Raw genomic sequence first — 18965 nt, 5'->3', positions numbered from 1 at the left:
GCGGATGGGGATGTGGATCCGGGGCAGGTGCATTGAAAACGACAATGTCCTTCTGACCCCCAGGACCCCACGGATTCCGCTTAAATGTGCGTCACAAAAAAAAATAAAAATAAAAATAAAAAGTTGGCTTAGCCATTCCTTCTTTCATGCATTGTCACGTTGCTGGTAACGCGTCAGCAGCAGCTACAACTACGTAACGCCAAGTAACGTAAGAAAGCCCACACCAGCAAATTGAAATTCACATAACGTTTCTCCACAGCTACTATGTGGGGTCTCTGGTACCCCTTAAGCTACACGAAAACAATATCAATTAATATATGTATGTTGAAACGTATGGACAAAATCAAAGTACAGGGAAGCATCTATATACGAGATGCGTCTTTAAAAATATAAAATATAAAAAATATATATTCTAAATTTCAATATATTTAAGTTTTATACTCTAAGTATCTTCATAAATTATCATTGTCGAAAATGCAACGTCTTCTTATGAGTTTTTCAATGTATTCCTTTCCAAATTGTTGCGAAAAATGCACTAAAATTCTCAAGTCGGAATTCAGTGACACAGGGAAAATGTCTGAGCTTCGTTTTTGAACCGAAACAGATTGTATGTTGAAACGTATGGACAAAATTGAAGTACAGGGAAGAGATTCTATATTTAAATTCTTTAAAAAATATAAAATATTTAGTATATATATTCAAAATTTCACACTAGAATTCTCAAGTCGGAATTCAGTGATACAGGGAATCAGTTTTGTAAACTAAACAGATTGTTTAAACAACCTAGTGTACTTGTCTTAAAAACAAACAAAGTATTTATTATCCGGCATATAAACGAGTCACGATTTATAGAAAATAAATAATTAATAAATTAACTACAAGTACAAAAATCCCTAAAAATTAATAGGTACTTCCTAAATATAAAAAAAAATTTTTTAATTGCATATTTATTAAAAATTTATTTAAATATTTTCTTATTCATATGACATATTTTCCTGTTTATTATAGGCAATCCCTCCTATTAAGTCTGTGGGTGGGGAGAAGAATAATGTGGCACACAGCGGAAACCGAACGTCTGGCCGTCGGAGACGACAACAGACGCCTCAAGTTTCTTAATGAATGGAAGACTTATCCATCGAGGAGCCATCCGAATGGCTGGATAATGACTGAGTTCCTTTCGCTCGAACGCAACTAGTCAATTTGGCTAATCGAAGGCTTTTGCGAACTCTAAATAAGTAGTTCTCAGCCAAAAGGTGTGCCAAATGGCCACTGGCTAAGCCCGATGCGAGCGTTTTACGACGACAATAAACTATAATTCGTGGTTATGAATGGATGGATATGGATGGGTATATGTGAATGAATTGCTCAATTCTGGGTCGAGGGACGGAAGTGCTCACCTTTGAACCCCCTTTAACCCCCTTCCACTGATAGTAAAATATCAACTTGGTATCAATCATTTATGCATCGGCCTTTTGCGTTTTTAATGGGAAAATTTGTGGCCCCAGGTACGTGTTTGAAAATCGGGAAAAAAAGTAAGGGGCAGGGAAGGGGTCTACGTACGTGGCCAAGCCATGATTCTGACTAATAGAAAAGCTCCAGTCGAGTGGAAAACGGAAAACGACGAAGGTGGAGCCGGGTAAAGAGGTGAGAGTTTCGTATCAGAAACAATAACAGTAAAACATTGCTACGTGAGTATTTGTCGTGTAAACAAAATCATGTTATCAAAATATAATAACGGAAAGCAATAACGAAAAACAATTGAGAAAAGTGCGAAAGGCAGCGGGGGGTTAGAAACGATCCCCCTCTACAAAGCTTGTGGTGGGGCTTAATTTAGTTAAGTTGGCGTGACACAAGGAAAACTTCTAGCTGCTGGTGAAAGTGTGAAAGTAAATTGAACGATGAACGAGGCGATATGTTTATTATTTTATTGGATTATAATTATACGAGAGCGGGTAGGGGTCGAGCACAAATAAAATAAATGATATGAGCTTATCGGGGCGCCTAATTTAATTAATTTCGAAGCCAAAGAGAATGAGCTTTAATCAAGGGAAATAAATATAAATTATAATAAAACTTTAGCAAGAAAATATTCCTATTTTCCTTAAAAACTTTCTCTATTTGCAATTCCAATACTTTGATTTTCCTTTTTTTTTTGCAGCATTGAGAACCGCAAAAACAAATCATAATGGCTCACATGCTGGCCATAACTCTCCGTTCCACATGCGACACAGTGGCTAATAAAAGCACCTACAAATGTCGTCGGTTCGGCAGGCAAACAAACCTATAAAAATGACAGGCAACTGCAACAAACGAGCGCATCCATCCTTAAAACATATGCACTCAGGGTCCTTACAGTGTGCCGCCTGCCAAAGAAGGACACCAACCAGCCTCTCCACAAAATTCTGTGAACTGTGCACGAATTACAAAAAAAAGAGGAAAAACCTATATATAGGAGGAGTAGCAGAAGCTGGAAAAGGAGCAACCACAAAGAGCATGAAATCGGGGCCAAATTGCCAGGATATGGAGTCAAATGTGTCCGTAGAACAACAGGTCCTTGCCACAAACAAATTTACTGCGAGTGAGTGTGTAAAATGGATTTGAAATCAATCATATTAATGGCTTTATTGGGTTTCTAATGTTTGAAGAGGGTTTAGGGTACAGTTTTTAGTAATTATGTGTGTTTTTAAGGATTTAAATTAAATATTTATATACTAAACATTCCTTTTATTACCTTTCTCTTAATTTAAATTTTAGTATTTAGGAATGCATATTAAAATATCTTTCTTTTGCCATTCTTATTCTCCTGCTTCATTCTTCATCATTTCCATTTCGGACTGGCACATTCTTCAGACGACCTGCTCCATTTAAAGAAACACACGTTCCCACTTTAGGAGGGGCCCAGCCCAGACCATTGCCATGCATTTCCTGTTGCTGTCTCATAAAAGTCTTGGATATACACACATATCTTTTGAAACATGTGCGCGAGTCATCACGACGACCCTTTCCACTTCCAGTTCCACGCCCACGCCCACGTCCACGTCCACGTCCGTTCGTCCGTCCAAGTGCAGCTCCTTGGCAATTTATAGACTGCGAATTTTAATAAAAAGGATGTGGCAACTAACGGATCAGAGTGATGGGCACGCCCACCATTGGAAACATTTAATAAAAAACACACGTATACCCACACACACACACACACACACACTCCTTCAAAGGGCCTGGACAAAGTGAAGAGATGGTTAAATTAATTGAAATCAACATTGATTAATGTGGGATAAGAAAAGCAAGGAAGCCAAAGTAAAGAGCGGACAGGGAAAGATATCGCTGGGCATCAGTGTTGACACTAAAACTATTTCAAAAATGGGACAAATCAAAGTCTTAATTTCTTAAGAGGATTTCTACAAATTCCAAATTAAAGTATTTTTAAGATATTTCTGTGAGCAAATAAATTAAAAAACTAATTAACTAATTGATTTATCAAAACAGAAAATTATTTTCAGGCGAAAAAACCCGCATTTCTTAAAAAATAAAACTGTACTATTTTTTTTTAATTTATATATTTTATAATATTTATATTTTATATATAAAAACAAACTCTTTTATCGACCTCTATTTGAAAATTAGTTTAAAAAGGCAGCACTGTTGGATACTATATTATTAAAACTTGCTTTGTTGGCTCCATCGTCACCAGTACACAGTAAGAAAATTGGAAAACATTTAGTAATTAAAAATAAATCAAATTAAATGTTTCAGAAATGTAAGTTAATTTTATGTTTTTACTTGGAAATATAAAATAAGTATACAAGAACTTATTAAATATTATGTTTTAATAAAATATTTTATTATAGTTTTTAGAAAATATGCAAGACCTTGGTCACACTCTGAATCACAGACTTCATCTCACAATTGCCTCCTTCCAAAAACCCTCTGAATTCAAACTTAAAACCTTAATTTTTCCTTTACCAAACTAACCATTTTTCTTAGCTTATTCTGATTGATTTCCCCTAATTTTTCACCGTGTAGATAGACCATCAAATGAACCGACCGCAAAGCTGCAAACACGCAACGTTCAATGCGCCTGGCGGCGAATGACTCGTGGTTGGTCGGTACGTCTTTCAACCTGCCACAAGTTGAGTTGGCTCTCGTTGTTTGTGTTTGTGCTTGCACTTTAATTAGACCACAGGACGTAAATTGCTATATCCCCGCCCACGGATCACGGCCCACGGCGCAAGGTTCCAGGCTCTAAGCCCCCAGGTCGCAAGCCCACTTGTAGCCACCACTTGGAGCACTGTGTTTATGGGAAAGTGATGAGATACTCGGCACCTGCCAGCCGCCAGGTTCGAGCATTTACTTTGTCACTGCGACAAAGGAAACAGACCAACAAGTCATCAAAGTTTCCACCCCATTCCCATTCCCAAAGCCAAAACAAAGTCAATCAATGCAAAAGCCTCAATCATTTTGCTGCCCCCCTCTTCAATCACCACGAGTAGCCTGTGCAAATAATAGCAAAATGGCAAAGATGTGGGGGGGAAAATGGAAATGGAGGTGGCAAAAGACTCTTTCTGGGATGCCAAGGCGAGATGCACTCTTGATTAACTACGCATTGTGCCCGAGAGCAATTTGCAATAAACAAATAAATCATTATTATTTATATCAACGGCGAGCTTCGCTCTGTTCCGTTCAAAAACAAAGCACCAGCTTCCAAGTTTGCGTTCAATGACTTGCCACGACAGTTAAATAAACAGAAATGGATGTGTGGAAATGCAGCGCCTTGAGATCAGGTCGAACATGGCTGCAGCATATGGCCCGGTCAGGAAGGCTCTCTCTGTAGCCAATTATATGCAAATTCTACAACGAACGAGGGGCCCGAGTCTAAAAAGGTTTTAACTTCTGACATTAAGACCATTTGCAGACGGAACATTAAGGCGGCGGCAACTCGATATGGTCAGTGATATATCGATGCCCCGCTAGACCCACCACCACCACCACCGCCTGTGGTTTGGCATCAGCTTTCTGCCTTCTGCTTTCAGGGGAACATGCATAAATTCTCTTAATAATTCAATTGAGAATGCCGTAATTTCAACAACTTTATGCCCTTGGTTAGCCAAGACAAGTGCCTTAAGTTGTAGAATCTTTGCCAAAGATAAGAAGGTAAGGGTGGAGGGTTTTTGTATTTAAAAAGGGGTTAAAGATACTATATAGAAATATAGATATTAAATATAAAATATTATTTGATAGCAGAAAGAATTCAAGATATTTAGGTTGATATTCTGAGAATATAAATAAAGTTTTTACCATTTCTAGAAAAACTTTTCTAAGGTCTAATTATATTAAGCCAGTTTACTTTACGCCAACTTGGTTTACAGATGGCATTGATAACTGACTAAATAAAATAACAATCTATATTAACTAAATGAATTTTTCAAATATATTTCCCACCATTTCAATCCCTCATTCATGACATTTATCCACGATAGGTTACTTGCTCCCCCTTAACTTCACATTTCCCAGCCAGCCTCTGCCATCCGACACTTTTTTGCAATTATCTTACGCGGACTTAGACCAGATACTATCTTTTACAACGGCTACTGGTTGTTTGGCGCCAGCTATGTTATGTAAATAAAGCCAGAAAAAAACCTGCTGCAGCAGCTATGATTTTGACCAGCCCAGAGCCTGGGATAACCGGGTAAAGTTAAAGATATTCGCATAAATTGTACACAAAAACCCGTTTTGGCCAATAATGAGTATGACTGATGTTTGATGAAATTAGCAGAAGCTGCGAAGAAACGTCACTGATGAGTGTGGCTAAATTAGGTGGCCAAGCGGAAAAATAAAATCCCCGAACGGCCAAATGACTTGGTCAATATTTGTGCACTCTGAACCGCAGATGAGACACGAGATGAGAAAGAGCTTCGCAGGAATGTCGCTGACTCAGAGAGCGGTAACAAACAGGTAATACCTTTAGGCACACTGCCGAAAAATTATACTAAAATATTCCTAATAATTATTATAATTAGGAAGGCGTCAAAGATGTATTTTTGAAATTTACAATGTAAGATGTTTTTAAGAATTTAAGATGCTGGTAGATTGTGTGGCAGATTGAAGCCAGGTGAGATTAGTAAATGAAAATGTATTTCTTCTACACTTTTATTTAGGAAAACGGTAACTATATAATCTTCTATATAGCTATAAATTTTTAAAATAATTTTATAAAATATTTTTCTATATTTAACACCTATTAAACACCACTTTTATTAAGTAAAACGTTAACTATATGATCTTCTCTATAACTATAAAAATATTTCAAATTTATAAAATATATTTCCATATTAAATACCAGTTTAAAACCACTTTTATTAAGTTATTTGGTAACTTTATGATCTTCTCCATAACTATAAACATTTTTTAAATATATAATAATTTAAAAAAAAATATATTTCCATATTAAACACCTATTTTCCCGCCGTGCACAAGTGACTGACACCTACGTGGTCCGCTGCTATTGCTTTTGCTTTCGTACCTTCTTGTTTTTTTGGAGTTGGAGCTGGAAGCTTGGGGCTTGAAGCCGTTTTTCGTGAAGCCGTAACTGCAGCTGGATGTGAGCAAAGCTATAGCCTCAGATCGGGCAACATGCCGCATAATTGATGGCACATTCAGCGCTTAAAAGGAAACCTGCTTGCTGCACAAATGTCGCCCAAAAAAGGCGTTGTCATTGCCATTGTTGCTGCTTGTTGGATGTCAGTCGAGTCGAGTCGACTCAGCTTCGTTCTGAGTTCTGCGGAAAAGGCCAATATATCCAAGCAGCTGCGGCATCATGTGGCATCATTAAAATCAAGTCAAGGAATCAAGACTCCGTCGTCTCTGCTGCCGCTGCCAAAATGTCAAAGATTTTTCATTCGGTTCCTGGACCAACCAAGAGTAATGCCCCTCGCTGGGAGTTAACAGCAGAATTTGCCGTTAGCTCGCGTGCTTGCCGGCATTTGGGGCTCCTCCGTCCTCCGTCCTCCGTTCTCCGTCCTCCAAAATAAATAAATCGAACATAAATTGCTTTTATATGCTCCCGATTGTTGCCGCTGCTGCCCTGCAATCACAAGCGCGCGTCGAGGCACAAAAATGTGATAATTAATACGAGCAGAAAAAACACAACCGAAAAATCCGGGGGAACTCGGAGGGAACACAAAAAAATCAACGAAAACAGACGGCAGCAATGAATCTGGGTCAAATCCAATTGCTTTATATTTTGTTTATATTTTTTCTTTTATGCAGCGATGGCGCTCTTAGAACTCCGCCAGCGGTTTGTTTCGTTTCGATTCGATTCGGGAAATATATATTTATTTATGCACTTCCACCTTTCGCCTTTGCCAGCGAAAACCTCTTGGATTTATTGCGCTTTTATTCTTCCTGCCATTAGGTAGAGGAGGGGGAAAATCTGCATGCGAGTCTTGGAGTGTGAATGCTTGTTTTCCTGCTAATGGCTGGACTCTGTATATTACCCGTTTCCTCCACGCATAAATATATATATATCTTTCAATCCTTCTTGGGCTCTGGCCGAGTGAAATGCATAGCAGATAAAGCCGAAACTTTCCACACACCATAACAATAACGATTGTGCAATTCCGATAATGCATTATTCCTTTTCTCACAGCACCAGCACCAGCACTCACTTGAATGATATGCATGAATGGCAAAAACATAAATATATAACTGGAATATTTATCTGTACAAATGTCGGTTGGACTTTGAAGTCGGTAAGGTATTATTACTTGCCCTACTTTTAGCTCGGAAGTGAAAGAGAGGAAGGTGGAAATGCTTAAAGATTTCAGGGGAAATTTAAACAATTTTTAGTCAAAGAAATATATTTAAAATATTAATTTATTAAATATATGATAATTATATTAGAAAATGACCTTGCTTTCCTTCATCAACTAACATAAATTTTGTTAGTTCCGAATTTTTTAAGTATCTTTGTATATTTATTCTACCTTTGCCTCATGATACCTTAATTAAATCTTAGAAATATCTCCCATTCATACCCTAAACTGATGACATCCTTCTTTTCACTAACAGCTCTCCAGCTTCTACTTTTCTGATATTTCTTGATTTTCACCTAGACACCTACTGCTGCTCCTTTGTGCGAAGCTTGGAATCATAGAATTTGCTAACCAAAATTGGGGACATATATTTCTCAAAGTTTGCGCGGGACAGATTGAGTGTCTGTCCTCAAGGATGTCCGCCATGGTGTCTCTGTGCATCCGAATCCGCGTTGGCGTTCCATTGGCTAATGTGCATGCAGATTGAGTTTGAGAGAGCTCGCCTAGGCGACTGTCGTCCAAAATTTTGTATGCACAGCAAATGTCTCATATTTGTGGGTATGCAGCCATAATGATGCAGCGGATATACGCAAAATGCATGCACGAGAAAACGAAAAAAAATAAAAGATGAGCGGAAAGCGAAGGAAAATCAACATAAATGCATCAATCATACGCAGCGTGGGTCGTCCAGACGATAACACTTCAATCCTCTTTCCCTCGGGCGCTGTGCTGTCTGTATTTTCCCCTTCCCCAAATGACATTAAAAATCAATCAATGGCACATAAAATTAATGAATAAGACAACAAACAACAATGGAAATCGGGCGGCTTCTGTCTGTCGATGCTTTTACTTTGCAGGCTTATCGCCCAGCTGAGTGTTTCCTTTTTGATGCAACGCTCTTTTTTTTTTTTTGTGTGTGTGTTTGTGTTATCAGCCTTTAATTAAGTATATATTTTGAATGTATAAATAAATGAAAATGCTTCCTATTTACTGCGCCTTGTTAAGCGTTACATTAGCTGAATGGAGCACGTTTTAATTTCGATGACGTGTCATTGTAAGGTAAATTGGTAATATTGAAAAAGTCAAGAGGGTCTTTAGGTTTCTGAAGCATTTTAGGGGGGTTTTATTATATATAAAAATATTTAAAATATTTAAAAAATTAAATCTATTTCTTTGGGTATTTTTTAGATTTTTAAGATATTTTTTTAGCAAGATCTTTACAAGAAACGTTCGAATTATAAGGTAAATACCGGATATACATATCTTAATGAAGTCTTAAAAAATTATAAAATATATAATTATAAAATATAAAATTATTATTATATATACATGAATTACTAAATATCTTTTTTATGTATTTATACGATTTTAGGATATTTTAAAGCAATATATTTATAAGAAACGATTGAATTATAAGGTAATTATAAGATATACATTGCTAAATGAAGTCTTAAAAAAATTATAAAAAAAATATTTATAACATAAAAATATATATATAATTTTATAGGTTTTTATTATATATCCTTCAAATATTAAATAACTTTTTTATTGTATTTATTAGAATTTTAAGATATTTTAACAATTTAGTTTTAAGAGAATTACCGGATATACACAGCTTAATAAAGTCTTAAAAATGTATATAAATATTTTTATAATAAACCCCAATAACACATGATTATAGTTCCAATATCACCCCTTAAAAACATATATTTTTTCACCATTTCGTTTATCCATGTAGTTTTTACTACCACAAAAGCTGGTAGTATTAGCGATGCTTTTGTATTCCACTCTTTTGCCAATGCAAATTGGGCATTATTTGTTCTTGTGCTCGGCTCGAAAATTTTTCCGCTCTTTGCATTTCAATGCGTGCAGAGCAGCACAAATATAGTATGAAATCCGTGCACACACAAACACGTATCAGATGTAGTTTATTTTACTTATTTTACGTTTTTTTTTTTTTTTTGCAGGCAGCAAGCAAAGCTAAAAAGGCAGCTGGCTTTTTTCTATAGCCGAATGCAGTTCCCTACGTGACACAATTAAAAAAATAAATAGAAAACAAACCTGCGGCGACTGCATCTCCACCTCCACCTTCACCTGTGCAGTACTCTGAATTGAAAGCGAAATTTAATAAAAAGCTTTTTTTAGCCAGGTAAATGCATGTGCATGTTGCATGACTGCCCGGCAGGGGGCGCCACTGAACAGAGTCCTTTGCACAGGATTTTTTACCATTTTCGTTTTTTTTTTTCATGTTGGTACAAAGTCAGGGGAAAAGCGGTGGCAAATTGTGATTGCCATTGGGGAAAAATATTCTAATTAAAAAATAGGGAATGGCAAATAACATTTAGTACTAAAAAGCGCGCTAAGCTGAATATTTTAAATGAAAAAGGATAATGAATCGATTTGTATGCCAGAGAAGGTTGGTCATTAGGACTATTTGAAAGATTCAAAAAATTGTAATAAAAAAAAAACAGCAGAATTTCATAAACAGCGAATGATTTAATCAAAGTAAAATCTTTAATTCACCGACTAATTAAAAAATCATTTATTTTCTGCCTACTCATGACAGGCAAAAAAATCTTGCCTCTGTTAGTCACTGACTTAATGTGTGCTCAGGGATTTCCTACACTCGAATCATTTCATTTAGCTTTCCCAAGTAGCCAGGGCAGGTCTCATTAACGCCTATAAAACAGGTGTCAAGCGGCTTTTTGTGAGTGGATTGACCCACACACAGAGTCTCAGTCATTCACTGACAAATTACCTTTAAAAAAATGTAAATTTATTCGGGCATCGGTGGCGTGTCAACGATTCAAGCGGAAATATCTGTTATTATAATTGATAATAAAGTTAATGTGCTGCCCGATTTATTAAAATTCCCCCTTCCTCCGTGAATCAGCAGCTTTGACTTAATAATGCGCCTGTAAATCGTCGCCAGATAATTAATAGCAGCAAATTTAATCTGCTTCAAGTCCGATCCGACGCGATTCACTCCCTCGCTGTCAGTGTCACTCGGTTCCTGTTTTCTGATGTCTCTGATTATCGTATATGGAGTTGGCATTTAATAATTATACGATCAGATCTGGCTCCTACTTTATGACTGTACCGCTTGGTGCATTCAACTGGCGCTCCAAGAATTGCCATAAGCCTATTAAAATGCCCGATTCTGTTGTTTTTGTCGGGAAAGTTGGGGCTGCCCTGCCCTGTTCTGCCTTGAGTGTGCCATAAAAGCAATACAAGCGATCGGGTAGGGTTGGATTTCGAGACCCACTCTACCAGGAAGCCATAAAACAATCAACGAAAATGTCCACAATGACTTCCATCAGCTGCAACTGCGTTAATTGCATTCCGAAAAAGGGAGGAATTTGATGAAAATTGAGGAATGGATCAATTAAGAATGAGTAACTGGGGAATATATATTAAGTGTAATGTCTTTGTAAATATTCCTTAAATCCAGGCATCAACTTTATAGTAAGGGTCATATTTTATTATGTGTTGCAGTGATTCATGAGGCATTTAAATTTTTAAAGAAAGCCTTGGATGCACAAATTAATACTTTTTCTTGGAATACATTTAATAAGCTTCATAATTCTTTGAATATTTAAATTAAATACATATTTTTAAACACTTGAATTACTGATAGCTGCCAATTTATTGCCAAAGAAAGAACGATATTATTTTCTTTGAAATTTCAATTAAAAATTAAAAATAAAAAGTTTCATATTAATCACAGCTGTTGGTGTTTATGCCGAGGTTTAATTTAGAATATTTGTTTCCCAAATAAAATTAACATGATTCATGTTTTGATCACTTTCCAAAAACGAATAGGAAACACCTGTTCCTGTGCTTTCTTCTCTGCTCGATTCATTAGAAAACTACCCCGAAGAAAGACCCCGGCCGCAAATAGCAATTACAAATACAAACACGACAGTTGAAAGTCCCAAAAGTCTGCGGATGACAACGCTTCCTTCTGCTGTTTCCTATAGTTGTGCCAATTAGAATTTTGCGAAAACTTGAAAGCAAATTGCAACAGTTTGTTAGGTCGCTCACTCCCGTCCTCTGTCTTCAGTGTCAGTGGCAAACGGGACTTTATTCGAGTCTACAAATGTATATATATGTATATATAATTGTACAGTCCCTACTGCAGACAGATATATCCGAGTGTATATATATAGAAGAGTTGCGCGTGGCGATATGCAAATGCATGTATGTCGCTGTGCGTGCAGATAAGTTAAGTTAACTTCACTTCACTTTCTATGTGTGTATATACACTTTCCGGACTACTTCCGCTGGGGCTTGCAACCGCCAGTGCAGTGCCTTGCCTTGCCGTGACCCTGCCACCCACCCGACACCCCCCTGTACCTTCCTTCCTCCTATCGAGAACCCTGCCGCCAAGCGTCTCCCAAGAAAAACAGCTACACGATGAACAAAAGGGATTTAGAATATAAACTCAAAATAATTAATTTCAATCTTCAAATCTTTTAAATTAAACAATTTAAATTATTTAAAAGAAAGACTATGGTTTTCTTATATTATTTACAACTTCTCGGGTATTTTTTAAAACCTAAAAAAACACCTCTATATTTTAGAAAACTAAAACTACCTCAACTTTTTTTCTATGTGCACTGGCATCTTACTCTTCGTCTTGGCTCCATTTTCATCATTTATTTGATTACACGCCACTCATAAGCGCGAGTGCGTGAGTGTATGCCAACAATTCGGAGAGTGTGTGGGGTGTGCGAGTGTGCCACAGGGTGTGTGTGAGTGCGTTTATTGAACCGAGAGAGCTCCATGGCAGGCAGCGCCTAGCTGGCGACACTGAACACAACTCAACCCATCCGGATAACTCAACTCAACTCGATGTCGCGACGTCCCAACTCGGTTTTCCTCGGGATTCAGTTCTTTTCTTTTCGGTTCCGCTCATATCGCCGCTATGTATAGTGCTCTATATATGCATATATATACATTTATATATATATATGTATATACCTATCTTTATATGGCATATGTTGGGCCCAGCTCATCCAGCGGGCAGCTGTATAAAGGGGACATCCATCGCTTCCGATATCCTTACTAAATAAACAATATGCGGGCTCGGCGACGACCTCGACTCCTCTCTTTCCCTAAAAACAACGTTTCATAAATATAAGGCGCTTTCACCGCTTTGAATACTTTCAGGTCCTTAAATATATTGAACTTTTTCGTAAAGTTTTTGAATTTTTCACAAGGCTTTTCTAAAACTCAATAAATATTTAAACTTAATTAACATATAGCACATAGTGGCCTGCCTTTTAGTTATGAAACGCGGCTTTATTTGCTGCCTCCTTCGCTCAATCTTTCATATTTTTCTTCAACCGCTCCCGCAGACCCTTCAATTACAATTTTCGCACTTTAATAAATGCCAAGATTCGGTCCAAGCCGCATGAGCAGAAACCTCCGGAGTGGCGGAGTCCGGACCGACTGCCTGAATGGCTGAATGGCCGACTGGCGGAGTACATAAATAGTTCATCCTGGCTGCCTCGCATGTCTGGCGGTGCTGAGTCAGCAGCGGCTCGGGTTCAATGTCCTGGCGCGCCTTCAAGAATGCCACCGCGACTCCTTGGCATACAAGGAAAACAAAAGGGAACAATAATAAGTAAATTGCTCATATTTTGTTATTCTGATTAAAAAGGCGCCCGTGCTCATTAACTGCAGCCATCCACAGGCAATTGTCCTAGTCGCGAGGGCTTTTCCGGCTGGGCCCGAACACTCTCAGACTCAGTTGCAACCGCAGACCCACAAATGCATTAAGAGCCAGGGGACGCAGTGGATGGCCCCAAACAATAAGCGTGCATTGTGCACTCCGAACTGCAGTGGCCAAATCCGAGACTGGTGGCCCCCATCTCGGGGCATCTGAATGAGCACACATATACAGTGCGTTTCGGGAGCATAAAGCTAACTTACTAGGTAAATTATAAAAATACTTTAAATGAAATTAATTAAAAATCTGATGACTAGTAATATTATTATAAAGTGAAAGTTGGATGTGATTTGCCAAAAAGTGACTCATGGGTTTATTTCATTACTCTTCAAAATGGTGGTTAAAGTGGTAGATGTGGGAACTTCATGTTAAGTTTAACAACTACTTAACCGAGAGGAAAACACGTATTTCTTATTATACCCTTGCAGGGTATTATAATTTCAGTCAGAAGTTTGCAACGCAGTGAAGGAGACGTTTCCGACCCTATAAAGTATATATATTCTTGATCAGCATCAACAGCCGAGTCGATCTAGCCATGTCCGTCTGTCCGTCTGTCTGTCTGTCCGTCTGTCCGTCTGTCTGTCTGTCCGTCTGTCCGTCTGTCTGTCTGTCTGTTTCTACGCAAACTAGTCCCTCAGTTTTAAAGCTATCTGAATGAAACTTTGCATATAGTCTTCTATATGCTCTCACTGCTATATATGTCGGAACGGGCCGGATCGGACGACTATATCATATAGCTGCCATACAAATGTTTGATAAATTTTTAGAAAAAAAAGTATAACTTGGCTGTTTTTCAATATTTTTGCATCATTTTTGAGATATAGCCATTTTATATTATTCCAGAATTTTGGTAAAAATTTTATGAAAATCGGACGACTATATGATATAGCTGCCATAGGAACGATCGAGAAATTAATAGAAATAAAATTATAGCTTCGTTGTTTTTCAACGCATTTTTATTTACTCTGAGATATACGTTTTTTTTATTATTCTAGAATTTTGGTATAAATTTCATAAAAATCGGACAACTATATCTTATAGCTGCCATAGAAGCGATCGGTAAATGTATAAAATATATAAAGCTGAGAATGTAAAACTGTAACTGTCAAACTGTAAACATAATAAGTATAGGTAAAATGTAATGAAACTCTGTTTTGTGAGTGTTTTCAGCATTTAAATCTATAAAATAAACATCAAAACCAATCTGCAAGGGTATACAAACTTCGGCGTGCCGAAGTTAGCTTCCTTTCTTGTTTTTTGTTAAATTTAAATTGAATCTTATTTTTTGTCAATTTTAAATAGAAGTTTAAGGTACACCCTGGGATTAATCATTGTAAGTTATTATATTTTCAAGATCAACTTGCCCTAATATTTAAAAACTTACAACAATATAATTAAATATTATTTTAATATAATTACTATTATTAAAATAAATTTTTTTTAAAGAAATATATAAATTTTTATTTACTCAAAAATAACTTTAATCCTAAATAAAGAAGTTTGAGTATTTAAATTGTTTTTTAAGTCTCTTTAAAAAATAAGATTTGATTAAGAACCAGTTTCCCATCAAGGTTGCTATCTATGACGCACACTGTGCCTGTATATGTAGACCATTTTGGGATTTTGGGGTCATAGGCATGAGCAGCCGCAGCATAAGCAGGCAGCGGCATCTGTACTCTGGACAGAACGGGGGTGACTGGGGGCCTTCGGAGCCGCCTTATCTCGATGGTGCAGCCCCGACCCCTTGTCGCTGCTGCTCGCTCCCGTATATGCGGATACGGATTGAGTATCTGAAGCTGCACACTGCCACTGCAACTGCAACTGCAATGGAAATTCTCCTTCTTTATGCTGATTTCATTTTCAGCTGCTTGCTACCGAACTCTCTGGCTATCTTTTTCTTTCTCTTTTTTTGATGCATATGGAACGTTTGGGGATTTTCTTTTGGCTTCTTTTGCTTTATTCATATTTGTTTATTACGTATGTATGTATGTAACAGCCGTGGTAATTAATGCTGCTATTTTTGTTGCCAATTCAGGTCTTTATGCAAACATATGTTGCACTCAAAGGGGCTCTGGGAGTTCAAAAGTTAATAATTTATGACTTTTTATTGGCTTTGGGCAATTGTGTCAAACAATGTTAAAGCGCTCATCATCCATGATGCATGGGATTCAGTTTATTTGAGCATTAATTATGAGAATAAATGTGTATTCAAATTGATTAAATGATTTTTTTTAACATAAATAATGGGGTTGTTTTACATCTTGTTTTAAAATATTTCGATTTTAGTTAATTTTGTAAGTATGCAATTAAATTAAAATAGCATTTAATTAAAATGAGGTGGTCTGGATTAATATAAAGGAATTTCACCAAATAAAGAACTAAAATGAGACTTTTATTAAATTTTTAAAAATAATTGTAAAAACACAGTTTTAATTTATATCAATCCAAACTATATTTAGAGAAGGTTCAATTTTAAACTCACTTTAAGTCCTTATATTTTAAATTAAAATCTAAACTAACTTAAAACTATCAGATCGAACTTCCTTTTCATTTTCTAAAAGAGAAACTTGCTTTTAAACTATTACATCTATTTATTACTTAATTACTTTACGCGAGTTTTAAGAATTCTGAAAACCTAAGATAAAGATTATTATGACAATGCTTAATACATTAATATGATATGTTGTAAGACGTACTCTTTGTGGGTCACGATTATTTTACGACAAAATTTGGAGAGTATTTTAAAATTTAAGATATGTACATATTACAGCTTAAAATTAGTTTCGCAATGTTGTGTTAAAACTGTCTATACGTAAGACTGATTAAAGTTACGATTAATCCTAAACAGACATTACCAACAAACAATATCAACGTATCTCAAAGATTCTTTCTAGAGATCTTATTTTCAAAGTGTATCTTACTCTTTTTAACTCACTAAAGTTAGGGTTCATCCTGAACAGACCTTACCAACGAAAAGTATCTCAAAGATTGTTTCTATAGATCCCATTTTCAAAGTGTATCTAACGCTTTTTAACTCACTAAAGTTAAGGTTCATCGTGAACAGACCTTACCAACGAAAAGTATCTCAAAGATTGTTTCTATAGATCCCATTTTCAAAGTGTATCTAACGCTTTTTAACTCACTAAAGTTAAGGTTCAACCTGAACAGACATTACCAACGAAAAGTATCTCAAAGATTCTTTCTAGAGATCCTATTTTCAAAGTGAATCTAACCCATTTTAACTCACTAAAGTTAAGGTTAATCCTGAACAGATATTAGCGGATAGTATCTCAAAGATTTTCTCTATGGATCCCAATTTCAAAGTGCATCTTTTTAACTCACCATTGTATCCTCGGAGACGGCGCTCTTGGCTTTGCCGGAGGACTTGTGCGTCCGCATGTCCAGCTGCTCGACTGTCGACGGCAGGTCAACGGGCCTCTTCTGGTGGTAGTAATGATGCTCCTCTGGAAGGGGCGGCAGATCCAGGATGCAGGTGACCAGCGACACTAGTGCGAGCAGGACGCCTAGCCGACACAGGCCGGCGACACATGTGGAACACATTTTCTTTCTTTTTTTCTTGGCTTTTTCTTCTTCTCTTGTTTTTTCTTTAGGTTGAAAAGAGAGAAGACACGAGAACTTTTCCTTCACTCGACGATCATTTGGGATCCGTGGATAACTATTTCGTTTTCTTAAACGTTTTTTTTTTTTTTATTCGCGTCTTAATTAATTCGTTGTCGTACAGGGGCAGGGGGGGAAATTGAACTTTTCACGCGGGGGTTGACACTCACGCACACACATACACATGCGCAGTGGCGGACACACAAATAGCCGGCAGCATAAACAGCTGCAGAAGCAACAAAAGAATGAAATTTTGAACCGTTGCTCTGTTTTGTGCTGCTAATTCTTGTGCTTGTTTCTGTTTTTGTTGTGGCCACTGCTTCTTTTGGTAGCTCTGCTCTCTTTCACTCTCACTCGCTCTCTCTCTCCTTTTTGGCCCTTTTCCCTCTTTTACATATGACGCATACGTAATGGGTAGGGGGGAAAACAGGAGCACGGGGGCGGAGTGCGTTTAAATTTCCCAAGACAGTGGTGGCACTATCAAAGACACATTAGCTTTGTGCAAAAAAACACAATTAATTAGCACGCAATGCATTTACAAAGGAGTGTACTGGCTTTTGTTGTTCGTTCGCGTTAACGTTTTTTTAATACAATCCCGATACCGAATCCCGCGGTTCCCGATTCCCGTTCCTTGCCGCGCTTTGTTCGCCTTACAAAAGAAGTGGGCGGTGCAGCAGCAACAACAACAATGACACCAGCTCACGCCTCTCCTTCTCTGTGTTTCGTGTAAGCATAAATCCCGCTGTATTTTTTGTAAATTTATTTCCTCTTGATATTTTGTTTTCTGCTTTCGAATTTAGAATTCAGTAAAAAATCGAGTAGCCGCCTCGCGCGACCGACTGTGACTGTTGACTTGCTGCGAGTTGAAGCGACATGCCATGCCAGGTCCCGCCGCACAAAGAGCAGCGGCTCTCTTCGTTCGCGCTCTCCGCGGGGACGGGGTGCGATAGAGAGAGAGCGCTGGTGATCGTTGCTGGGGAGCAGAATTTTCAGATGCAGCGGCAAGATCAGCGAAGGATAAAGACCCCCACCAGCTCCTTGCACTGCACTATGGGGCAAAGGAACACTTTAAGTGGATTAATTAATAACAGAAACTCACTTATATATTTAGGATATTTTGGTAAATTAGAATATTTAAAGAAATATATTAAGAAAACCGTTAAAAAATGTATATAAATTAAATAAAAATTAAAGAAAATACTAATGCAATTTAATCACATTCTAAAATAAGTGTTTTAGTCAGAAAAAGTTGTAGTTTGCCCCATCGTTCACTGCTTGTAACTCGTGCTCTTTCACCTTCTCTTACTATCTCTTGGTTTTTTTTAAGAGAGCTGAAGATCGCAGTGGGTGTTGCTGGGGAGCCAAGCCGTTGTAACTCCAATATCAGCTAAGGATAAGACCCCACCAACCGCTTGACTGGAAATCTTAAATAGTCTTTTTACTTCTCTTCTTGCTCTTTTTGCAAATTAAAGAGCGACGATGATCGTTGTGGGTGTCTGTCTTTTTTTATTTTTTAGCGATTATGCTTTTTATGCTACCTAAAAAGTGTCGGTCTTAACACGTTTGTGCCAAGATTGGCGCCACTCCAGCGATTGCACAATAGATACAAAGCAGATGGTTAATAATACTGATTGATGGACCAGTTTCTATGAAAAATACAAAATAAAGATTACACAGCGAGAAACATTTTAAAAACATTTTAAAATAAATCTTTATTTTGTATTTTTCTTAGAAACTGGTCCATCAATCAGTATTATAAAATGTAAAAAAAAAATTATAAAATAAAACTTAATATTTAAATT

The 18965-nt window shown here is 37.2% G+C and overlaps 1 protein-coding gene across 3 annotated transcripts in view; it reads right to left on the bottom strand.

Moving 5' to 3' along the window:
* The window catches only part of Mmp2 (Matrix metalloproteinase 2), an 88299-nt gene that overhangs the window by 67508 nt on the left and 1826 nt on the right, over window positions 1–18965 (bottom strand). Inside the window, exon 1 of one of the 3 annotated variants that reach the window (XM_017171925.3) lies at window positions 16888–18014. The exons of the other annotated variants lie outside the window; for them this stretch is intronic. Coding sequence (XP_017027414.1) covers window positions 16888–17106 — 219 coding nt within the window. The 5' untranslated portion in view covers window positions 17107–18014. Of the gene's footprint in view, window positions 1–16887; window positions 18015–18965 lie in introns of those variants that run through there. 3 annotated transcript variants of the gene reach the window in all.

This window comes from Drosophila kikkawai, chromosome 2R (assembly GCF_030179895.1).
Source record: "Drosophila kikkawai strain 14028-0561.14 chromosome 2R, DkikHiC1v2, whole genome shotgun sequence".
Classification (NCBI taxonomy): domain Eukaryota; kingdom Metazoa; phylum Arthropoda; class Insecta; order Diptera; family Drosophilidae; genus Drosophila; species Drosophila kikkawai.
This window is presented reverse-complemented; position numbering and strand designations above follow the sequence as displayed.